The following is a 26,089-nucleotide window of genomic DNA, read 5'->3' on the forward strand; positions in this document are numbered from 1 at the left end:
AATTGACCTACAACACTGTTAGTTCCTGTTACACAACATGGTGATTCTATATTTCTCTATATTTCAAAATGGTCACCAGGATAAGTCTAGTTACGATATGTCACCATACAAAGATACGAGGTAGTTACTGTGTTTCCCACACCATACATTTCATACCCATGACTCATTTATTTTGCAACCGGAAGTTTGTTTGATCTGTCTCACCTGTTCCTTTCCCTCTGGCAGCCACCTATTCTCTGTATCTGTAACTCCATTTCTGTTTTGTTACGTTCGTTCATTTGTTGTTTAGATTCCACATATAAGTGAAATCATACAGTAGTTGTCTTTCTCTGTCTGACTTATTTCACTTAGCGTAATACCCTGCAGGTCCATCTGTGTTGTTGCAGATGGCAAGATGTTATTCTTTTTCATGGCTGAGTAGTATTTGTGTGTGTGTGTGTGTGTGTGTCAAATCTTCTTTATCTGTTCATCTATTGATGGGCACTTGCTTTGCTTCCATATCTTGGATATCATAAATAATGCTGCAATGAACAGAGGCATGCAAATGTCTTTTCCTTTTTCTTTCTTCCCTCCCCTCTCCTCCTTTTTTTTTTTTGGCCTCGTGGCATGCAGGATCTTAGTTCCCCGACCAGGGATTGCACCCACGCCCCCTGTAGTGGAAGTGCGGAGTCCTAACCACTGGACCACCAGGGGATTCCCATAAATGTCTTTTCTAATTAGTGTTTTTATTTTCTCCGGGTGAATAGGAGTGGAATGTGCTGGATCATACGGTAGTTCTATTTTTAATTTTTTGAGGAGTCTCCATACTGTTTTCCGTAGTGGCTGCACTAATTTACCTTCCCACCAACAGAGCATGAGTGTTCCCTTTTCTCCACATCCTTGTCAGTGCTTGTTATTTGTTTTCTTTTTCATAATTGCCATTCTGACAGGTGGGAGGTGATATCTCATTGTGGTTTTGATTTGCATTTCACTGATGATTAGTGATATTGAGCATCTTTTCATGTGCCCGTTGGCCATCTGTATGTCTTCTTTGGAAAAATGTCTATTCAGATCTTGTACCCAGTTTGTTTTTTTGTTTTTTGTTTTTTTTAAAGAATTTCACTTTATTTTTTGGCTGTGTTGGGTTTTCGTTTCTGTGCGAGGGCTTTCTCTAGTTGCGGCAAGCGGGGGCCACTCTTCATCGCGGTGCGCGGGCCTCTCACTATCGCAGCCTCTCGTTGCGGAGCACAGGCTCCAGAGGCGCAAGCTCAGTAGTTGTGGCACACGGGCCCAGTTGCTCCGTGGCATGTGGGATCCTCCCAGACCAGGGCTTGAACCTGTGTCCCCTGCACCGGCAGGCAGACTCCCAACCACTGCGCCACCAGGGAAGCCCCTTGTACCCAGTTTTTAATTGAGTTGTTTGTTTATTTATTTTTTGACGTTGAGTTGTGTAAGTTCTTTGTATATTTTGGATATTAATCCCTTGTGGGTCATGTTGTTTGCAAATATCTTCTCCCATTGCGTCGGCAGCCTTTTTGTTTTGTTGATAGTTAACTTCACTGTGTAAAAGCTTTTTTAGTTGGATGTAGTCCTGTTTATTTGTGCTTTTGTTTCCCTTGCCTGAGGAGGCATATCCAAAAAATATTTTTAAGACTGATGTCAAATAGTGTACTGCCTATGTTTTCTTCTAGGAGTTTTATGGTTTCAGAGCTTATATTTAAATCTTGTATCCATTTTGAATTTATTTTTGTGCATGATATGAGAGAGTAGTCCAGTATGATTCTTCTATATATAATTGTCCTGTTTTCCCAGCACCATTTATTGAAGAGGCTGTTTTTTCCCCATTGTGCATTCTTGCCTCCTTTGTCATAGATTAATTGCCCATGTAAGCGTGGATTCATCTTCTGGGCCTTCTATTCTGTTCCATTGATTTATGTGTCTGGTTTTGTGCTAGTACCATGCTGTTTTGATGACTGTAACCATATAGTATAGTTTGAAATCTGGGTGCATGATGCCTCCAGCTATGTTCTTCATTCTCAAGATTGTTTTTGTTTGTTCATTTTTTGCTATTTGGGGTCTTTTGTGTTTCCATATAAATTTTAGAATTACTTGTTCTAGTTCTGTGAAAAATGCCATTGGTATTTTGATAGGGATTGCATTGGATATTTAGACTGCTTTGGATAGTATGGTTGTTTTAGTGATATTAATTCTTCCAGTCCATGAACTTGGTATATCTTTACATCTTTTCCCGTTGTCTTCAGTGTCTTGCATTGGTGTCTTTATATTTCCGAGTATAGGTCTTTTACCTCCTTAGTTAGATTTATTCCCAGGGATTTTATTTTTCGATATGATTTGTAAGTGGGATTGTTTTCTTAATTTCTCTTTCTGATAGTTCATTGTTAGTGTATAGAAATACAACAGATTTCTGTGTATTAATTTTGTATCCTGCAACTTTGCCGAATTTATTGATGAGCTCTAGCAGTTTATTCATGACGCCTTTAGGATTTTTTATAGGGTATCATGTCATCCTCAAACAGTAACAGTTGTACTTCTTCCTTTCCAATTTGGATTCCTTTTCTTTTTCTTGTCTGATTGCTGAGGCTAGGACTTCCAACACTAAGTTGAATAAAAGAGCGACAGTGGGCATCCTTGTCTTGTTCCTGATCTTAGAGAAAATGCTCTCAGCTTTATACCATTGAGCCCACCATGTTAGCTGTGGGCTTATATGTGGCCTTTTTTATGTTGAGGTATGTTCCCTCTATATGCACTTTGTTGAGAGTTTCTTTTATCATACGTAGATGTTGAATTTTATTAAAAGCTTTTTCAACATTTATTGAGACGATCATAAAATTTTTCTTCCTCAGTTTGTTAATGTGGAATATATCACGTCGATTTGTGGATATTGAACCATCCTTGCATCCATTGGATAAATCCCACTTGATCATGGTGTATGATCCTTTTAACGTATTGTTGAATTCAGTTTGCTAATATTTTGTTGAGTAATTTTACATCTATGTTTATCATTGATATTGGCCTGTAATTTTCTTTTCTGTGTGATATCTTTGTCTGGTTTTGCTATCAGGGTGATGCTGGCCTCATAGAATGAGTTTAGAAGCACTCCTTCCTCTGCAATGTTTTGGAAGAGTTTCAGAAGGATACATGTTAACGCTTCTGTAAATGTTTGGTAGAATTCACTTGTGAAGCCATATGGTCTTGGACTTCTGTTTGTTGGGAGTTTTTAAATTATTGATTCAGTTTCATTACTGGTAATTGGTCTGTTCATATTTTCTATTTCTTCCTGGTTCAGTCTTGGGAGGTTGTACATTTCTAGGAATTTGTCCATTTCTTCTAGGTTGTCCATTTTATTTGCGTATAATTGTTCACAGTAATCTCTTGTGATCTTTCGTATTTCGGTGCTGTCAGTTGTAATTTCTGCTTTTTCATTTCTGATATTATTGATTTGGGCCCTCTCTCTCTAGTGCCAGCCCACTGGTGGGTAGAACTGGGTGGCTGGTTGTACGGCCAGGGGTCCTAGTGTAGGCTTGCTGGTGAGCAGGCTGGTTTCAGACATCACTGGCTGCAGGGTTCGGGGTGTTCCAAAGCTTGTGTAAGCCTACTGGTGAGTGGGGCTGGATCCCAGAGTGGCTGGCTGATGGGTCCAAGGTGTTTCGGAGCTGGTATCGGCCTACTGGTGGAGAGGGTCAGGGTCCTATGTGTCCCAGGGCTAGTGCCCAGGGTAGGCAGGCTGGTCCTGGAGTCTCTGGCTGCAGGGCCCTGGGGGTCCAGGGGCTGGTGCCAGCCTGCTGGGGTGGACTGGGTCCTGACCTAGCAGGTACAGGGCTGTGGTATCCCGGGGCTAGAGAAAATCATTTAAATATCGAAGCATGACAACTCATCAAACTTGGGAGGAAGGCAGTTGAAACCAGGAGGGAATTGATGGACTAGGAGAATAGGAGGGCATGGAGGAGTCAGAGATAAGATGGACATGGAGAAGTTTCAGTAGATCAGGGTGTCAGAAGTAGAAGACAAGGAGTGTTACTCAAGAAGATCTTGCAGATCTCTGATGAGATCAGATGTATACTGGTGTGAGAAGACAGAGTGCAGTCCGGGGATTAAGAGGCCACTCAGTCAGAAGGCAGTGCAAATAGATCTTGATCTTACAGAAAGTAAAGGAAATAAGTGGACAGGGAAAATTGAACCAGTGTCAGAGTCAATTGAGGAAAGAAAGCCAGAAGAAGGAATTTATACATAGACCATAAATTACAAATTTTGGAGAGAGAGAAACTGAAAGCAGTTTGTATTGGTAGAGTATCATGGAGTTATTAGCTCCAGCACAACACTAAGTTCACTGTTAGTGTGGAAGTACAATAAATTTCTCTCTTAGAGTTCCAGTAGGATAGTTGTGGGCCTTGATACTCATGGATTCTGAAATTTTTAAGGAATCAAGTTGGGCCTGCAAGTTTGCTCTGGTTTGGTAACAACTACAGTATATTTGATTGTATTAGAGTACAGTGCTCCCTCCTTTATTCAAACCACCAGTAATTATTAGTTTTCCTGTAAGCTTGTAATTATTACACATAGAAGATCTTCTGAATTAATTAAGAACTTTATTAGGCCCTCTATTCCAAATTTGCTTCTTAACCAGATCTGTTTACCAGGAGAGCAGAAAAGATAACCAATATAGAAAAGTATTCCTTAGTAATTTTTTATATTTGTGTATTATGTCTCTTATTCATAATTAGTATGAGACCAGAAAAATGTGGTTTTCCTCTCTTAAGAACTGAAAGTACATATGTGAAAATCAATCAGCTCATATTGTAATCTTTCTTATTTGTAGACCATTCGAAGGAAAAAGAAAGTTCAGATACCAGTAAGTCGTCCTGATCCTGAAACAGTATCTGAGAATGAAGAAGATAGTTATGATGAGGAAGTACACGACCGGAGAAGTGGCCGTGGGGGCCTGGTTAACAGGAGGAGTGAGAAGAGCTGGGCCAGGGATAGAAGTGCAAGTCGAGAGAGGAGTCTGTCTCCGCGATCTGATAGGCGATCTGTGGCCTCCAGTCAACCTGCCAGACCCACCAAAGTCACACTGGTGAAATCCCGGAAAAACGAAGGTATTTTCTACCAACTCGTTTATCATTTTCACATGAAAATTTTAAGACTAATTTTAATGAGAAGTAAATTTGCCATCACTTTATATCTTTGCTTTGTTGTCTTCTGTTATCTTCGTTTTTGTGTCCTGTTGCTTTAAATCAAATCCTGTGATGTCAGGCTTCAGGGGTCATCTGTTTTCCTCTTCTTGAATCATTTTGTTGTAGCAGATAGTACTTCACATAAATCGTCCAGTAGTTGGATTTTGGATTACTTCTTGTGATTAGAATAGGCTAATACAAGAAATGTCACACCATCACCAAGTTGCAATTCAGTGTTTTACTTAGCTGTCAGGATCAGTAGTACCTACATCTGGGTAGAAATCATTGGATTTGGAGGGAGGGCAGGCTGCCTTTTCTAAATGGAGAGTAGGAGGGAGAGGAGCCCCCACAGGATATTGCTCTAAAAGCAAAGGACTTGTTTGTCAAAAAATTTTGAAACTGAAGCCTAGCTGCCTCCCCTCAGGTAATCACATTTGATACAAATGAGTCTGATTGCGGCTTCTTGCTGCCATGGGCGTGTCTCTCCCATGCAGGAAAGCATTGATGACTGATCATTTTGATAAAAAGGTGTAAGAGTATTTGAAGCCTGGCTCTGATCGGCTTTACTGAAACCTGACATGTCTCTCCTGGTTTTTGCTCCCCACTGCCCTCATCCATAACCAACTTCTCAGTCAGACTGTCTGTGTTCAGAGCTGTTTCTCCTTGTTCACCACCCACTCTTCAGCCCTCTCTCTCTGGTATCTGCTCCCAGAACTGGTCATACTAAATCTGGTAGAAATTTCTAGTCTTTATCTTACTTGCCTTCTCAGTACCATTTCACATAGTTAACCACTCCCTATTTTTTTTTGAATTTTATTTTATTTATTTTTTATATAGCAGGTTATTATTAGTTAGCTATTTTATACATATTAGTGTATATATGTCAATCTCAGTCTCCCCATTCATCCCATCCGCCCCCCCCACTTTCCCCCCTTGGTGTCCATATGTTTGTTCTCTACATCTGTGTCTGTTTCTGCCCTGCAAACTGGTTCATCTGTACCATTTTTCTAGGTTCCACATGTATGTGTTAATATACGGTATTTGTTTTTCTCTTTCTGACTTAACTTCACTCTGTATGACAGTCTCTAGATCCATCCACGTCTCTACAAATGACCCAGTTTCGTTTCTTTTTATGGCTGAGTAATATTCCATTGTATATATGTACCACATCTTTACCCATTTGTCTGTCGATGGGCATTTAGGTTGCTTCCATGACCTGGCTATTGTAAATAGTGCTGCAGTGAACATTGGGGTGCATGTGTCTTTTTGAATTATGGTTTTCTCTGGGTATATGCCCAGTAGTGGGATTGCTGGGTCATACTGTAATTCTATTTTAGTTTTTTAAGGAACATCCATACTGTTCTCTATAGTGACTGTATCAATTTACATTCCCACCAACAGTGCAAGAGGGTTCCCTTTTCTCCACACCCTCTCCAGCATTTGTTGCTTGTAGATTTTCTGATGATGCCCATTCTAACTGGTATGAGGTGATACCTCATTGTAGTTTTGATTTGCATTTCTCTAATAATTAACCACTTCCTATTTTTTGAAATAATGGTTGCTCTTGGCTCCTGTAATGCTGTGGGTTTCAAGGGTTCCTCCCTCTTTCTTTTCTGTATCCTTGGCAAGCTTATTGTCTTCATCCTACCTTTCAGTGTTCTGTGGATTTCTGTTCTGGAATCTCTTTTCTACTTCATATAACATCTTTAGGAAATCTCACGTCTCTCAGTGTCATGGGCTGCTCACGATGGCACAGCTCCTTCCCTAGGTCCAGTGTGTGCACCCTGGTGCCCCAGCTGAGTCGTAGGCATGTTCACTTAGGTGTTCGTCTGCATCCCTCAGATGCAGCACATCTCCCTCCTGGAATGTTTCTTATGAAGTATCCCATTGAATATATTCCTGTCTACCCGGTCTCTCAAGCCAGCCGGGCGCATCATGGTGTAATTTCCCATGACATCTTTTTTCCCCTGCTTTCCTATGCCCGGTTAACACCTTCTAACTTCCTAAACACCACACTTTACTGTCCTACTCCTCCTTTCTCCACCACCACCACCCTCATCCAAGCTACCAGCATCTTTTTTTTTTTTTCCGTCTTTATTGTGGTGTAATTGACATTATATATAAATATGTAAAGTTGTATGTATTTAAGGTGTACAGTGTGATGGTTTTGAGGTATGTATACACTAGGAGATGATCACCACAGTCAAGTTAATCAACACATACTTTTTCCTTTTTTGTGTGGGGGGGGCGTGGGGGAGTGAGGAACACCACACCATTTTCTATTAAGTGACTCACTCAGCCTCATGATCTAGTCGCTGGATCTCCCTGGTCCATTCTGTGGACTGCTCCACATGGTTACAGGGTCCTCTGGGATGCTTCTCTGTCTGACTCTTGCCCTACACTTATGACTTCATCAAACCTGCCTTGTCTTTCCTTCCTACCTTCTGGTGCACTTGTTCTTAACCATTCTGTCTCTACCAGTGCGCACGCGCGCGCACACACACACACACACACACACACACTCATTTCTCAGGTTTAGTGTTAGTATTTCTAGGTAGAGTTTCAGCTTTCGCATTTGCTTCTCAGGGAGGCCTTCTCTGACCCCCACTAGGCACAGAATCATGTATTGCTCCATCCGAACTCTTCATCACACTGGTAATTGTGGTAACGTCTTTTTCCCTACTGACTAGGGAAGCTGCCAGAGTGCAGGGACTGTCTCAATTGCTGGTTTTTATCTCTAGTGCCTACCACCTAGTTAATATTTACTAAGGAAATACTTAGAATAAATGAATACATTAATATGCAAGGAATATTTTAGAGTCATCTCTGTATTTTGGTCATTTATAATTTTTAAATCTTAAATAAGGACAGTCTTTTAATCAATACTTTCTTTCTGTGAGTATAGTCACCATTTCTAAAGCACACATAGTTGACTGCCTAGATCCCCTAGAAGGTCATTTTCTTTTTTTACCCTGATTCTATTCCTGCTTGTGAACACTCTTTGTGTATTTGCCTTAAGTTGAACTGTAACTGATGTAACTTTTAAAAGCTTGAGTAGCAGGTCTGCTAACTTATCCCATCTTAAAAAGTTTTGTTTCCCTTCTTGTTTTTTGTTTTGTTTTTCTTTCCCAGTAAGACTCAGTCCTTCTCTTTCTCCTAACACAACCGGGGCAGTCCTGTTCCTATTGACATTATACTGTTAGTTGTAGTCATTGAACAGCTTTGCAGGCCCCCTGGACAGTTTTCTGGACTCTCCTGGTAACTTCTTTAACTCTGACCACTCCCTCACCCACAGGTGCAATTAATGTTGCCATGCTCCTGGGCACTTTGTCGGTTGTTGGAAGGACTGGCATCTTTAACTCCTCTCCACATCTGCTTGGCTCATTTTAAGCCCTTGTTTGAGTGGTGCACACTGATGCTCTGTGTATGTCTCTCAGAGAGGTGTTCAGGATCCAAAATACTTTTGCTGTAGGAACTGAGGAAAACAAAACCAGTATATGCATGGTAATACAAGTCATCAGCAAAATCGTAAAGCATTCCAGAGTTTTCCTTTTCAGAATTGTATTCATTAAACCTTTTGAGAAGCTAGTGTATCAGCATGACACCGTCAGAGAGAAATGGTCATCTCTTCGGATTTTTCTCTCTTTCAGTACAGTGAGAGCATGATATGTCAATCTTTTGTTTGAACCACGCACTTTCCCTTTGCTTTCACACTGACAATGAAAACTTTCTGATGATAAGAAGAAATGTCTTCTTTGCAGGGAGGCCAAGAATAATTTCTTATTATTGATTGTACTTAAAAACTCTATGCGGTGATTGTTAGTTTCATACTTTTAAACTCTATTTAAAAGTCTTGGGATTTTACACTAAAGACATTTAAATATATTATTTCAGAATATGGTCTTCGATTGGCCAGCCACATATTTGTAAAGGAAATTTCACAAGATAGTTTGGCAGCAAGAGATGGCAATATTCAAGAAGGCGATGTTGTATTGAAGGTATAGTCATATTCTTACATTTTGATGAACTGCAATAGAAAACAAGTTCTAGTGTGACCACATAGCTCCTGTTCATGCTTGAAGCGATTTTGCCAAAAAGAATTAAAAATCAATATTTGGGGGACTAGATAGTTTGCCACTGGCTATTACTGCATGTCAACACTGACGCTTTTCTTTGGGCATAGAGTCATCCTAGAGAATTAATAGCACCAAATGTATATTTTTCACTAATAGGAGTTACTTTGTAGATAGATTTGTCTGTTGTTCCCCATTAAGTGGTTTTGATAACTCCTCCAGATATTATTGATGTGTTTTGCTAGTTTGCCCATGAGTAATAGAAAGTGATGGGGAGGAGGTAGAGAATGCTAGTTTGGGCTTTTCTGGCAGAGCAGCAGTGTAGTACAGATTTTATTATTTCAGTAAGGAGGAGTACTTTGATAGTTTAGGAAAAGCGTAAAGGGAATATTTTGGTTCTCAGGGCAAGCCCAGGAGTAGTTTAGATATTCCTGTTCATGTCAGACTAAGTTAACGTTTGTATTTTTGTCATTTACCTTCAACCTATAGTTTCTTTTCTGTTGCAGATAAATGGTACCGTGACGGAAAATATGTCATTGACAGATGCAAAGACATTGATAGAGAGGTCTAAAGGCAAGTTAAAGATGGTAGTTCAGAGAGATGAACGGGCTACCCTGCTGAATGTGCCTGATCTTTCTGACAGTATCCACTCGGCTAATGCCTCCGAGAGAGATGGTGAGTGGGGCTCTGTTTGCAGAGACCCTTTAAGTGACCTCTTTCTTAAAGTGGGAAGATTTGACATGTTAGAATGAAATGATAATTTTCTATAAGCCAGACACCTTCAAAACATAAGAATTCAAAAAAATTTTTTTCTGTTGACAGCTCACCAGTATCAAATAGTAGCTGATTAAGTTAATGCTTAAATCAACCATTTTATATGAAATTATATTTAGTAACTTATTTCCATTATTATTGGAGTACCTTATATTTTACTGTAGTCATTTCATGGGAAAATAAACAGCACTCTTTTGTTTAACAGACATTTCAGAAATTCAGTCACTGGCATCAGATCATTCTGGTCGATCACACGACCGGCCTCCCCGTCACAGCCGATCACGATCTCCTGACCAGCGGTCAGAGCCTTCTGACCATTCTAGACAGTCTCCACAGCAGCCCAGCAATGGCAGGTAATCATGCTCTGTTGTTTAAAATAAAACAGGTGTGTGTGCTTGGTACATGTTTCTGGTTTTGCTTAGAAATAAAATTAGAAGATAGGTTGTCTTTGGATTACTTAAATTAGGTTCGTGTTTCTTTATCAATTTAGGTATTTCTTATCTAGAATAACAGAGGTCAAACTGTTTCATTAAAGGCCAAAGAATAAGTATTAGGCATGTGAGCCAAGTCTTGTCATTACTCAGCTCTGTCTTTGTGGCACTAAACTAACTGTAGACAGTATGTAAAGGAATGGCATGGCTGTTTTCCAATAAAACTTTATTTTAAAAAAGTTGGCTGTCAGCTGCAATTTGCTGACCCACTGCATTAGAAGATGCTAGCCAGCTTTAGGACAAGTTAGCTATATATAGTAGAAGTCCTTTAGTGGAGAGATTAACCTGGACTTTGTTTTCTGCTTTAAAGTACACTGACTTTGTTTTCTGTTTTAAAGTACACTGTCTGGTATTTATGCCAAAGGATCTGCTATGCTAGTAGTATATGACTTACCTGAGTTTATAGTCTCTGGGGTCACATATACATTTGAGAATATGAAGAAAATTATGACTCTTCTTTCTAGAAAAATGCACATGTGCACATACATGTAGCACTTTACATAAGAATTCTGGACATTCCCGGGGTTCTGTAGGCCACCAGTGGACCTAGGGTTTAATAGCCATCCATATGGAGATCTTCTGTAGGCACTTGAAATTTCAAGTCCAGAGCTGACCAGTTTAAGATTCAAGGTGGTGATTTGGGACTTAATGCATGAGGGTGTTAGCTGAAGCCATAGAAGTCACTAAAATTGCCAAGAGAAACAATATAGATAGAATGCCCAGAAGTAGAGCACAGGGAGTGTTCCCTGAGGAAGCTGAGGAGGCAAGGGAGAAGTCCCTCCCTGGGAGAGAGCTGTCCTCAAGATTGTCAGAAATCATACTGATAACAGTTGTTATGCACCCCTGAGTTTAGATATTTGTGAGGCTGATTCTCTCTGAATTTCAGATTTTAGACATATAAATTGTGTTAACCCTGATCTTTGTAATTAATGTTATAATTATTTTTTTAAGGAATATTATAGTATGTCACATGCAAAATGGACTTACAATCGATTATTAGTTTTAACTGCTGCAGGTTAACATATTAATTCTAAAAATCTCCCTGACACAGCACAGACCTTATCTGGAAAAGGACAGCTGCCGCAACATGTACACAGTGATAGAGCTAACAATCCCTGATGAGTCACGGGGAGTGGCTGTAATTGTAACACAGTTCTCTCACCTAGAAGCTAGGCTGGCATCAAGCAATTTGGGCATGATTTTCCTTTAAAAAGAAAGAAATGCTCATCAAAATTTTGGCCATTTGTATTTATTGTAATCAAATTCTAAACCTTAGAAAGTTCTTTTTGATACTTACTTTTTTCCATTTAGATTTCCTAAACACTTGACATCTGTAACTTTAACTAAAAGTTGAAGAGGATTTAAAAAAATTTTTAACTATCTTCATATTATATTGGGATGTTTTACTTCTCTTGGGAACCTCAAGTATTCTTTATGGGTAACACCAGTTACATGAGATCTTATAAAAATACAGAATCCTGGGCCTGCTTCTCAGTTCATCTGAGGTAGAGGCAGGGAATACTTTTTTAAAGTTCCTGATAGCATTCTCTTCTCTACATTACCAGATTTGGGAACTTCTGGTTAGAACATGTAGCATATACTAAGGAAAAGATAGTACTTTGAGTACAGAAGACAAAAAGTCTTCAGATTCTTTTCCAAATGTTTGTGCTGAGAATATAATCCCTGAAAATTAAGTGGCCTGCCAAAAGGCAGGATGTAAAGTAGTACCAGTTGCTTAAAGGTTTCATTTTCATTTCCCCCCTAAAGTTAATATTAATATCCAGATAACTGTGAGAGTTTTAATATAGAGGGTGCCTTGCATTTTGAGAAACAATTTAGATATAGTAAGAGAGTAAAATCCTAGTATCAAAAAACGCATGGGACATTTTCTTTTTGTTATTTAATTTTGTACAGATATCTTTGTTTTACAAATGTTCTTTAAATGCTCTTGTTTAAAAAGTGAAACAAAAAAGACTCATGAGAAAAGTTTCAGTTTAGTGTGTAAAACACTTATCCCACCTTGTTCTCTTCCTAGATTTCTGAGTATTTTCGTATGTTTGTAAGATTGCAGTTATCTGCTGAGAATAGTAACTTTCATTTTGTCAGAGGCAATAGAATATAGTGATTTCTTTGGGCTTTGAAGCAAGTTTTCCTGGGTTTGAGTCCCAGCCTGCCATTGGTTACTTGCACAACCTTGAAACCTCTCTGCACTTCAGTTTTCTCATTTGCTGTAAAAAAGGCATCATACATTACAAAGTTGTGAAAGTTAAATTAGTTATTAGAACACCTGGTGCAGATATTAGCTGCTCTCATTAGTATGGTGATTAGTAGTAATAGTAATAGTATCATCAGTTAGAGTTTCCAGATGTGCTTTCACATCTGCTCATATTAAACCATTTCTAAGAAGATTTGCTCATTCTGTAGGCAAGTCAGTTTAAGGTGAGTGGTTGTGGTAAAGTCCAGGGTTATGTAGTTGACAAGAGATTAGAGCCAGGACTAAAGCTCTCGTCCTTTTGACTTAAGTGTTTGACCTTATGGGTGTAGAGAAAGAAAAAAGTGGAAGGTTACTTAAGGGAGCAGAAATCTATAAAGCGTTCCATTGTTGTCATGACCTACTTATGTTCCTCTGTGTGATGTTCTTTTCTTGGAGAACAAATGTTATATGGTCTGAGTTCTGAGAAAAACACATGAGCGTGTTTCTTCATTATAATTAGATGAGCAGTGTACCCTTACTGTTGTCTTGAACAGGGGCTGGCAAACTACAGCCTGTGGGCCAAATCCAGACTGCTGCCTGGTTTTGCAAATAAAGTTTTACTGGAACCCATCCTGCAATGTCATAATTAAGAAGTTGTGGCAGAGACTGCATGGCCCACAGAGCCATTTACAGAAAAAGTGTGCCAGTCCTTCCCTGGTCTAGGATGTTAAAATAGTTTTGTTTTTAAATTAAAAAATAATATATGTATAGAGAATTATTACAGTGATTTTGTTATAGCTTGATGCTGTTGCTAAGTTTGTTTTGTATATTTTATTCGGTGTTTTTTCACTGCCCACTCTGGGCCGAGACTCCCCCTCTAGGAGGGAGCTGGGCATACTGAGAGTCCTCCGCAGGTGGCACTGCCTCGTGGCGATTGTCAGGGGCTGTCAATGAGAAGACTCTTTCACTGATTTCACTGCAGTCCCTGCATGACTAGAGAGTATTGGATTGGCAGAGTGTGTTCTAAGCCTCTGCTTGGTTATATTGTACTCTCCCTAGTATTTACAGTTAATTTAACAGATCCATTTTATGCGTTTTCTCCCTAGAGGAACAACATATGTTTACGTTTTTGGTTCTGTTCTATAAACTATTTTAATAAAAGTGACTCTCATGCTACTGATTAATCATAAGCAGTCGCATTGTTGAAAAAATTCTGTTACAGTAAAAGCTCAGACTAGTTAGGATAAGGTTCAACTGTAGAAAATTTGCATTGTAAAGGTTTGTATTTTGTATTTCTTTTTAACTAACTTTTTTTTTTTGTAATTTATTTTTATTTACTTATTTTTGGCTGTGTTGGGTCTTCGCTTCTGTGCAAGGGCTGTCTCTCTAGTTGTGGCAAGCGGGGGCCACTCTTCATCGCGGTGCGCGGGCCTCTCACTATCGCGGCCTCTCTTGTTGCGGAGCACAGGCTCCAGACGCGCAGGCTCAGTAGTTGTGGCTCACGGGCCTAGTTGCTCTGCGGCATGTGGGATCTTCCCAGACCAGGGCTCGAACCCGCGTCCCCTGCATTAGCAGGCAGATTCTCAACCACTGCGCCACCAGGGAAGCCCCTGTATTTTGTATTTCTTATACTCAGTCATTCCATAAACTGACAAGGTGCATCTGAGACCTAAGCTGTTGTCTAAGGTTTTTAGAGAATTGTATATTTTAGCAAATAGGAAAAAGTCTGATTTATATTTAGCATATCTATTTCATAAAAACGATTGCTTCTGAAGTACTTGAAAGCAGTGTTTAGAAGAGATTAAAACTCTGTAGAAATTTCAAATACTTGTTTCATCGTTTGTTTTTCTTGAGAGAAATGTCTCCACTGAATTCTGAAGTTAGTGGTGTCAGTATTGATACTGCTTATGGTGTAACAAATACATGATTATTAAATTGGTTCTTATGAATGAGAATTTCTAGCCTAAATCTGAGCATTGAGCCAAGTTAAATAATCAAGTTAAATAATGGGATCAAAAATCCCTTAACTATACAGTCTACCTATATCATCAGGGTTGAAGGCAGGTTCATGCCTTTGTTCTCTCACAGTGCCAGGTGAGTCCTCACACACATGCATGTAGGGCATATGGTGTTTCTGCTTAAATACCTTAGAGAAGCCTTGGCTTTTAAATTAAAGATCTAGTTTTTTTATTTACACACCTTATATGTCACCTTCCATAGTTGTTTTCTTTGAGTTTAGAGAGCTGTGAATATTGTTTTGCCCTAGTATATATGATTTCTGTTAGATATTGTGTAGTTCTGTCTGGAACATACATAGAACTTTGCCAATAGGCTAAAAATTATTGTTGAGACATCCATATACATAAGCTGAACATTTCTTTTTACTGTTTCAAAATGTAGAGAAGTGACCTTCTTCTGACTGGTGAATTTCAGAGTTTTTTTCCCTGATCCTTGGTTTTAGTCCTTTGTCTTAGGTAAAAAAGATTTCATTACCTCCAATTTGAAAGATGCTTGATTCAAAACAAGATTTATATGTGATATTGTTGGTAATTAATTTGGTGCAGGTACTATTACATTTTCTTTTTCAGACATGCTGTGGAGTCCTTCATCCTTCCCCCCCCCCCCCTTCACCTCTGAAAGATAGTCAGGTAGAGAGATTCAGTTTATTAAATCTCAGTGAATTTAATCAACAATTGATGCCTTCTTTCTTATGGCTCCTGTGCCGTGCGCAGTTGATGGTGAGTGATCAGCAGTTAGCACAGTGAGTGTTCTTCAGTGAAGGTTGAAAGATTTTTTCTTCACCAGTAATTTTGACATTACCCTGCTCATTTTTCCTCTATGAAGTATGTTTTGATAATGCACATGTTGTCAGTGTATTATTATAAATATAAATTATGCCCTCAACAATCTAGGCAAGATCCCTGCTACCATAGAGCTTATATCCAAGTGAATAAAACAGATAAATACGTTTGAAATATGAAACAGTAATTTCCATTAGTGGTAAAGAAAATCAGGGTGATGTGACAGTGCAGGAAGAGGGGGCAGTATTAGAGACATGCTTGGGCAGAAAGAAGGCTTCTCTACGGTCAACTTATCTTGAGATGAGTGACTGAGAAGGAGCCAGCCAGAGGAAGATCATTCCAGAATAAGACAGAGATGGAGATACATTCAGCTTGTTGGAAGAACAGCAAGGTGACCGGTGTGGCTGGACCACAAGGGCAACGTAGCCGGGGATTTGGAGTTCTAAAAAGGTTTTTTGTTTCTTCCTGTTTTGGAAAATTGGTTAGGGAGAATGTGAAACTTCAAAAAAATTGATTATCACTTGAATTGTTACTAAATCTTTTTAAAATAAGATTCTTTGTCTAACCTTTGAAAGTGAGTGGAATATTAAAGACCCATTCTGAACTTCTGTTATTCAGATAAGAGCCAACTGTTATTTTCAATCCTTGGGAATTTTCAGTTACGAGATTAAAACTCCAAACTGAGGTTTTGTTTTCATGTGCTTTGTCAGGGGACGGGCTGAGGGAGGACCATAGCTGATACATTTCTCTAGTTAGTAGAGACCAAGGTGTAGTAGTGTTGTGCTCAGTGATTGCTGATGGATTTTAACCCTGAAGAGGAGATCATGGACCTAATGACAGCAAGGCAAGCTTAAATATTATACTTTATAGTCACTATTTTTAAAGTAAAAGTGTACATTTTATTTACTCCATCAGCTGAGGACTATTTTCTTGTACAAGTACAGTATAAAACATAAAATATTATAAAAACAGACTTCCACTCACGTGTAAAAGTAGTAAGTATATGAAAAATCTTATTTCTAGTTTAAATAATGTAGGACAATTCTTTATTGCCTTTGAGAGAATGTTAATAAAAAATGAAGAGTATGGTAACACTGGTCTCTTGTTATAAAATCAGCCAAACATACTGCACAATCAAGGGTTGTTTTACTCTAAATATTAATCTAAGTACGTAATAATCATACCAGCAGTGAAGCCCTGACGATGCTGTTGTCCCTTAAGTGAAAGAAGGGTCCTTCTTAGGGCTTCCCTGGTGGCGCAGTGGTTGAGAATCTGCCTGCCAATGCAGGGAACACGGGTTCGAGCCCTGGTCTGGGAAGATCCCACATGCCGCGGAGCAACTAGGCCCGTGAGCCACAACTACTGAGCCTGTGCGTCTGGAGCCTGTGCTCCCAACGAGAGGCCGCGATAGTGAGAGGCCCGCGCACCACGAGGAAGAGTGGCCCCCGCTCGCCGCAACTAGAGAAAGCCCTCGCACAGAAACGAAGACCCAACACAGCCAAAAATAAATAAATTAATTAATTAATTAAAAAAAAAAAAGAAGGGTCCTTCTTAGTCTTTCCCCAGTTGTTCCTTACTAAAAATTTTTCATTTTTTCAATTATACTTGTTGAACAACAGATCTGTTTTCTAATTCAGATGGACTAGGTTAGTCGTCATTATCGTCATAAACGAACATGCAAGATGAGAATCTCTGTACAAACTGATAGGCTTCATGTAAATATGTAGCTAGGTTATTGCCAGAAAGCCATTTGTCAAAGTGAGCAATACAGACACTCATATTTTTTCAAAAGCGTACACCACACATATATATATTTCTGAAAATAGTTTACAATGTATAAAGAACAAATTTAAATTGTGAGAACTTCGCTTGCAAATATAGCCAAGTAGATACAAGGTAATTATTCCCCCTGCTTTCTCAGCATACTCCCTGGGCAGCTCTTCACTTCTCTGCCCAAGTACCAGCCCAGAATCTCCACATCTCTCTGCCTTTTTCATCCCTATAATCGTCTGTGTGCCACGCTGTAATTTTTGAATTGCTGTCGAGGAGGAACTGCAGTATGTAAATATCTGTTTCCATGTGAAATTTAGAAGATTAGCAATGGCTGCAATATTCTGAGAAGTCAGACTTGAGTGTGCCTTAGTTTTTCTTTCTCATATGTATTAGGAGCCCTCCATGCCGAACTGTCCCTGCCAGTGGAGAAGACTGGAGTCTGGTTAAGTTACTTTCTAAGTTTCTATCTTTATTGATAATTGGGGCTGAGATAGTCCAGTGGCCTTTAAAGGGTACCTAGTTTCTGTGTTCATCCTAAGCTGTGTAGATCTTGCCTACCTTTATGCAATAAATGAGTTTCTGAAAAGAAATTATCAATTGGCTTATGTAGGATGAGTTGTTTATTATTAAGAGGAAATTAGCTTTATAAAGGATGTCTTATTACAGTGAACATTCAGCCTCAGTTTATTTCCTGTATTAAGATTATTTTTAAATAAGATGTAACCAGTCAGTTGGGGAGGTGTTTGAGAGCTAGAAATCAGAAATAAAACTCCTTGAAGAATTGGCAGTCTGGCATATTTCATCAGGGTCCAAAAGACAGAAAGCCCAGTTTCTTGTGAACAGAGAGAATTTAATATAAAGAGATTAAATATAACGAGATTGGAGTGACAAGGGATTAGCCAGTAATAAATAAAGAGAACTCTGAAAAATATAAGAATCAGATGTAAGGAGCAGGCCCTTCCCCTGGTGCTGAGATGGAGTTGCCAAAGGAGGAAGCTTCCCCACCTGTCCCCACACACCTGAGGCTCACTGCATGGCAGAGAATTCATGGTGTCACTGGATGAACTTGCAGGAAATCTGCCCTCCAAGGGGCTTGGGAAAGCCAATCTTGAGGAGGTGTCTTGGCAGAGACCGCGCACTGTAAAACCAACCTAGGAAGTGTCTGGGGAAAGCTGCAGGCCACTGAGTGCTTCTGACCCCTGTGTCCTGCAGGGGCTGCTGAGGGGATGGAGGAGAGCCCCTTCCTCCTGCAGTGTCTCTCCAGGTCCCTCTTCTCACCTCGCTGCCTGCCCTCTGCCTGCACTAAATGGTCCCAAACAGCTGTGACTTTACACCTGAAGTTTTGCACTTAATATGTTACTCTTTGCTGATCTGGTTGAATGTGTGTTAATCTGCTACTGTACTTACAGAGTTGACTGGATACGACTTAAGGCTCTGTTTACAGTGAGCCCATTTATGTGACTGTAAAAACTCTCTTTCAGAGACTTTGTCTTAACAACTGCTCCGCAGAGCTTTTAACCAGCCCAAAGTCTCTAGATTAATGGATCATTACCGTTAGATTAATATGTACAAGTGAAAAATCTGGAAAACAAAACCCATCTGCTTACCCTCCAGGGGAAAAACAAAAACACCCTTCAGAGGGTCTCAAGGTCCCCTAGAATGCCTGGAGTTTCTTTCTAGGCTTCTAGGAGCCAGAGTGTGGTAGATAAACATGAGTCCAACTCAGGACAAAGATGGTTTTTGTATAAAGTTGGCTTGACTCATAATAGCAAAAGTTGTTTTTTAATAAAGCTTAAATATTACATGGGAGCCATTAGGGTAGAACTATGTAAGGAAGGTTTGGGGAAAATGTATTTTCCTTTTTTATGGCTTCACTTTCAATAACTGCCACTGATTGTAGGCTGATTCTGTGTGTCTAAATTCTATTCTTTGTCTTATAATAGACTTAATGGTCATACATGCTCATAGTAGAACATTTTAAATGTTTGGAAAAGTTGATTATTTTGTTCTATACTGTTACTCTAGATCTTCATTGCCCAACACCATTGCCACTAGCCACATGCAGCTGTGGAGCTTTTGAAATGTGGCCAGTTTAAATAGAGATGTAAGTGTGAACTACACACTGGAGTTTGATGACTGAGTACACAAAAAAGAATGTGTAAAATACCTCATTAATCATTTATATTGATAAATAATATTTTGGGTATACTGAGTTAAATAAAATGTATTAATTGATGTCACCTCATTTATTTAATATGGATTCTAGAAAATTTTAAATTACATAAATGACTTGCTTCACAATTCCATTAACAGCACGGCTCCAAATCTACACGTATTGAATAATGCTTCCATCTTTTGGTAGATAATGGAAATACACTAAAAATGAACAATGATTTTTCCAGATATTAATCGTATGAAAAATTTAATAGAATGATGTGCGTTCCACCCATCTGCAATGTTAAGTCATAATAATTATATTAAAGAAAGGTGGTAGTCAGTAGAGTATGAAAATCAGCCAACTCGACTAGCGGGAGTTCCGTGTGATGTACGGAGTAAGAGCCCTATTGCACGACAATCTTGGTTATCACTGGGGAGGACGTTCAGATTAAAATATTATCATTGATCCTTAGTTATCATTAATGTCACTTGGTGGTCACATTCTAAGTTTAGAATTTTTAAGTTACAAGAAACAAGAAAATCAATTGGAAACGTTTTTTGATCTTTTTTAAGCAAATAGTCTTTAAAGTCTGTTGCAGAGCGACAAAATCTGTAGAACTACTAACATTATGTAGTTCTTTAATCTCATTCTCTTCAAAATGTTCATACTTATATCATTTGCATTTTTCAGTGCAAAGAATGCAAGGAGAATTTATTATTTTGTATTTCCCTTTATACTCTGAGGTGCCTAGAGCAGTTTGGGGATAGAGTTTAACTGTATTTATTTATACTTAGACTAATTGTATGTAAGATTTTATTACATAAGCAGTGGCTAAAAATTTTAACCTTTTATGATTTAGAAAGTTCATTCTGGTTTGAGCTAGAAGATATCTTGGCTTTATTTTCTGAAAGACTGTTTTACTTACATGCAGCTCATTTAATACATATAATTTAAAACTGGAATACACCCCCACAGAGTAGTTAAATGAACATGAAAATAGAAACTCTGAAAAGTGCTTATGTTTTATTTTTTCAAGAGGATAACAGGGAAAGAAATTTTTTCCTGATAAGAGACTGCTAATAATATGCATTAATAGAATCAAATTCTTTGTTTAAAATTAGACTTAATTCCATTTTTAAATAATGAACATTATTTTAAAATATTTAAAAACATTTCAGTCTTTACTTCATAAGTACTGTGTAAATATTTTCTTATGAAAACTGAAATAGTGGAGATAAATCTCAGATTTCCCTGGGCTGCTGTTTTGTCTGCTCCCCCTTCCGAGAACCTCTGTCGCCTCTGTCCGTCTGGGTCTTTCTGCATGTGGCGTCGACATGTGTTTGTGTAGCTGTGGAGTTTTCTTTAATACCTCAGTGATGTCACGCCACGTATATTCTGCAGTTTGTTCCTCACATTTTATTTTGGGGCTATTTTCATGTCTCCAGATATAACTCTATTTCATTGTAACTTTAATATTTTTATTTTTAATCTTCAATTATGAAAGCATTGTATGCTCGTTAGAACAGGTGAAGTAGGCCAAATCTGCCAACTCCACCTCATCCCAGAGCTCCTTCTTGAATTAAGCTTTCCTCCGTACTCGTGCGAACATTTTAGCATCATAGAGTTTCTGTGTGCTTTAAAAATAATTTGAAAAGATCAGGCTCTACACATATTCCCCAGTTAGTAGTTTATTTCACTTAACACAGGTGAGCATCCTTCCAGCTTATTCTTTTGATGAGAAATTTTCCATATTATGGAAAGTCTGTTTCTAGGTCTTTTTCATTTTTGTCCATGAGTTCACATACTGGCTCTTTTTATTTCTAAAATAATTAAAAAATGTGTTTGCATATGTTCTAAATATCAAATTCTTATTATATGTATTGTTAGATCAATATATAGTCTTAAAATTGAACTCCTTTTACATTTGTTTGGTCAAATTGCTAATATTCAGTTGTTTGAACTTAAAAAATTCATTTGGTTCAACCTAAGACATATTTTTTCAAATTATTTTCACACCTTTTTAAACTTTTTATGTATTCACTTCATTTTGTGCATTGAATCTTACTTTAAGAGTCCTCTATTTTTTGATAAGATTTTTTAAATATATTTTATGTTTTGGACTTTATCTGAAATTGATTTATACTTATGTCATTGATATGCATAGAGATCTAATTTTTCTAAATTTGTGTACAGTTCTAAACACTTTATTAAACAGTGTGTTGTCTTCCAACAGAAACAGTGTGTTCTCTTCCAGCAGTTTTGGGCTGCCACTTCCGTAATAAACTTTGGTACTGTGGATATATTTCTCCATTTTCTGTTTTGTTACATGGATCTATTTATCTGTTTCTGTGGCAGTAGCACTATAGCTTTAATTACTAAGTTTTTACAGTATTTTGTTATCTTTTAGAGCAAGTCCCTTGTCATCCTATTTTGACATTGTCTTGGCTGTTCTTGTACTCTTTACAAATTGCTTTCACAATATGCTCATAAGTTTTTATTTTACTGATGTATAGTCTCCGGAGCAGAGAGGAAGAGAGAATTTCTAAACCCGGGGCTGTCTCAACTCCTGTAAAGCATGCAGATGATCACACACCTAAAACAGTGGAAGAAGTTATAGTTGAAAGAAACGAGAAACAAACACCCAATCTTCCAGGTAAGCCTAGCCTAGAGTGCAGAAAACATTTGCATTCAGACTAAATTGTTTCACAATTTACAGAATTATATTTACAGAAAATATAAAGATGCAATTATTATTACTACTACTATTGCTGCTACCTACTACCCATGTGTGAATTTTTCTGTACTTCCAGCATTTTCTTTGTGAATGGGAGGTTGCCATATATCAGTAAGCGTTCATGAATGTTTTTTAAATTTTCCAGATAGAAGTTATTTGTGGTTCACAGCTGTTCACAGTGAGTGAGGTGGTTTTCCAGTACTGCTCATTAAGGGAAACATTAGATTGGCTTTAGACGCTGTTTAAAGTTCTCTTGTCTATTGAAAGTGTTTTCAGAAACACTTTATGAGTATACCTTGCTGACCTGTATATAAGACCACACATAAGAATCTGCAGGGTTCTGAGATCCAGTTGCTTGAAAGGCCTGGAGGTCCTGCTTCTACTGTCTCTCAGGTCCTTCTCTCAAAACCTGTTTCTGCTCTGATTATTTAGTGGCAGGAATGTGGAAATTTAAAAATAAATTGTATCACAGTGAAGAAAGAAGGCTACTTTGACAGTCTTAACAGAAAAATGTAGGGATTCTCTCTTCTTATATTCTTCTTCCTCTGTTATTCTTCCCTAAAAAGTATATTTTTCAGACTGTAACAGCTGGAGCTATAGAAAGCATAGGTGACCATGTAACGTGCATACATGCTATAAAGATCCCAGAATTTATAACTGTAAAATGTACCCTAATATATGCATATGTAGTATATATGTTCCCGATCAGGTTCTCTGAACTTACATTTTTGCTGCATTTTGCAGACTTTTTATTGTTTGGTTATTTCAGTGGTTGCTTGCTTTGTTATTCCATTTTGTAAAGTGATTCCTGCATAATTTAAATTTTCTTTTCTTTTAGAACCAAAGCCTGTGTATGCTCAGGTTGGACAGCCAGACGTGGATTTACCTGTCAGTCCATCTGATGGGATCCTGCCTAATGCAACTCATGAAGATGGGATTCTTCGGTAATGTGGTTTTAAGCTTGTGTTGTCTTCTTGGCCCATTACTAAGGATTATTTAAATTGAGAATTCAGTTGCGAACCATTTTACATATGCTTTTAAAGACAGTGTATGCTACTAAATGCTATGATTAGTGTTTGTTTTGGTTTTTTAAATTATTTATATGATAGAATCAGTTAGAGATTAGAGAACAACAAAGAAACATTTAAGATGTTTACTTCTTTCTCACCACTGTTATCTACCTAGTTTTTAGATTAGGAATTACAAAACTAGAAAATTGTTTTCTATTTAAACATCAGAATTTTCACAGGCATTCTAAATCCCTAGCATTTTTTAAAAAAATCAGTGTTCCTCCACCTCAGCGCTGTTGACATTCGGGGCCAGATAACTGTTTATTGTGGTGGACTGTCCTTTACATTGTGGATGCTTAGTAGCATCGCGGGCCACTGGCTGCTAGTAGCACACACATACACACCCCAGTTGTGACAACGAGAAATATCTCTAGGCGCTGACAGATGTTCCCTGCAGGCAAAATCACCTCTGGTTGAGAAACCTGTTCTAGATTAGTTAGCAACTCAAAAGTAAGTTTTTGATATTCACAACTTTTATTACTTTATATTTTATACATTGAGATTGAGATGTAGATTTTATATCCAGATTTCAAACTATCATGATCATCAGATTAGTTTTTGTTGCCTCTCTGGTAAAAGAGACATAACATGAATAATGGAAAATTACCAAATTTTCCTTAAGTAGATTAGATGTAGACCTCTGCTCTCATCTGTTTTCTCTGCTAAAGAAAATTGGGTTATTACCATAAGACCTAGCTTGGTAGAGAGAAATGGCTCCTGAAATAGGTGAAAGTATCACAAGTTTAAAATTATACATTTTGGAGACTTCCCTGGTGGCTCAGCGGTTAAGAATCCACCTGCCAATGCAGGGGACACGGGTTTGAGCCCTGGTCCAGGAAGATCCCACATGCCGTGGAGGAACTAAGCCCGTGTGCCACAACTACTGAGCCCGCGTGCCTAGAGCCCATGCTCTGCAACAAGAGAAGCCACCGCAATGAGAGGCCTGCCCACCACAACTAGAGAAAAGCCCGCGGGCAGTAGTGTAGACCCAATGCAGCCAAAAAAAAAAAAAAAGAATGGCCTGAGAGCTTTCCTAACTCTTTAAGTTTTACAAAAACTTTAATAACTAGATTCCAGAGACCTATTTCCCTGAGGGAGCACTGCAGGACAGGTACCAAAGAGAACTGAGAATGTGGGCAGGATTTGTAGCTTAGCCAGGAAAGGTTTAGTTATTCATTCAGATTCGGTGACTGGATCTGAGGCAGAAGGATTTTTGCTATTGCATGTGGTTGACATAACACAGGGCAGAGTATAAAATATTAGGCATGTAGGGCACATGACCCTAAGATGGGGCCTAGAGCTGTCCTTGAACAGTGGTTTTTTTTTTTTTTTTTAAAGTTTTTTAATTTATTGATTGATTGCTTGATTGCTATGTTGGGTCTTCGTTTCTGTGCTAGGACTTTCTCTAGTTGTGGCAAGCGGGGGCCACTCTTCATCGCGGTGCGCGGGCCTCTCACTATCGTGGCCTCTCTTGTTGTGGAGCACAGGGTCCAGACGCGCAGGCTCAGTAGTTGTGGCTCACGGGTCTAGTTGCTCCGCGGCATGTGGGATCTTCCCAGACCAGGGCGCGAACCCGTGTCCCCTGCATTAGCAGGCAGATTCTCAACCACTGCGCCACCAGGGAAGCCCTGAACAGTGGTTTTATCAATAAAAAGCCAGGTTTTACTAAAGGATGCAGACTACAATCAGCTCTTTTACTTTTTGAGGTGCACTAGATGGGTCAGTGTTAGGAGAGGACTTGAGGGACCTGGGGCCTTAAGGACTTTAAGGAAATGTTTAAAAGAGCTGTCTGTACAGTAGATTTGGGAGAGGAGTCTGTCAGAAGGCTCTTGATGCAGGTGGAAAAGTAGGATCCATCACAGCCGAGGGACTCACACCCTCCATGATAAAGCCAGTAAATAGATTCGGGGCACTGAGGGTACCACCGGCTCTGGCAGTAAGTGACCTCATCTGACCTGCAGACTCTCAGGTTTCCATCTAGCTAATGTTAGTTCTACATGAAGAAACAAGGTCAAATGTGACTACCTTGTAAGTTCTGAAAGCTAAGGTGGTCTATAGTTGGTTTTAAAGAACTAGGCATCTCTCTTCCCTCAACTCATTCATTCGTTTGTGTTTTTTCGTTACTACTAGTTTCTAATTATTTGCTCATTGTTACTTAGTAAATTAAGAGGAAACGGACTTTTTCCCACACTTCGTGTCAGAATAGGTAGAAGAACTGTGTGTCTTCTTGGCTTGGAATGTGGGATGGTTATAGAAACCTAGAAGGGAAATTTGTAATTATGTATATAATTTGTAATTAATTACCCAAAAGGGTAATGCTTAGTTATGATGTGTTTCTGTCTAGCCATTCTTCTAAGGCATTCTTTGGTGTTTGTTTTAGGAGTGTCACAGAGCTTTGACACCACACTGATAGTAGAGGACTGTGCCTGCATTAATTCCTTTCCATTCTCTCTAGCAAGAAGGGGGCAGAGCTTAAATATGGGGCTAATCCAAAAAGGCTGAATGATGATAAGCTTTTTGTTTAAAATTCAAAGGGGCTGCAGAGTAAGTGATCTGTGTGAACTACTGAAGGAGTCCCCCAACTGCAAAGTTTCAAAACCACTGTCTGTTGGGTATAGAGATTACAATGCTTAGAGCCTGATTTTGACTCTCTGGCATTAGGGAAATTTGTCAGTTTATGCTCAGTTTCTACCTTTGTACAATAGTGCTTCTTAATTATTCAGTAGAGATGATATGGTATGAATTGGGGTGGGAAAAATGGAAGATTTTTTAGCCATTGTTAATGTACCACATATATCCAAGACTCAGAGTTGGGAAAGCATTGTTATGAAGTAATTTTATAATTATTAT

General features: G+C 38.7%; 1 protein-coding gene across 7 annotated transcripts in view; it reads left to right on the top strand.

Annotated features, from left to right (window-relative positions):
• The window catches only part of TJP1 (tight junction protein 1), a 115,443-nt gene that overhangs the window by 56,674 nt on the left and 32,680 nt on the right, over positions 1 to 26,089 (top strand). For all 7 annotated transcript variants that reach the window (XM_057542964.1, XM_057542965.1, XM_057542966.1 and 4 more), the window contains 6 exons: positions 4,817 to 5,093; positions 9,066 to 9,169; positions 9,751 to 9,919; positions 10,224 to 10,371; positions 21,949 to 22,088; positions 23,008 to 23,113. In XM_057542964.1, the coding sequence (XP_057398947.1) occupies positions 4,817 to 5,093; positions 9,066 to 9,169; positions 9,751 to 9,919; positions 10,224 to 10,371; positions 21,949 to 22,088; positions 23,008 to 23,113 (944 nt within the window). The remainder of the gene's footprint in view (positions 1 to 4,816; positions 5,094 to 9,065; positions 9,170 to 9,750; positions 9,920 to 10,223; positions 10,372 to 21,948; positions 22,089 to 23,007; positions 23,114 to 26,089) is intronic.

The sequence above is a fragment of the Balaenoptera acutorostrata genome, chromosome 3, assembly GCF_949987535.1.
Source record: "Balaenoptera acutorostrata chromosome 3, mBalAcu1.1, whole genome shotgun sequence".
Taxonomy (NCBI): domain Eukaryota; kingdom Metazoa; phylum Chordata; class Mammalia; order Artiodactyla; family Balaenopteridae; genus Balaenoptera; species Balaenoptera acutorostrata.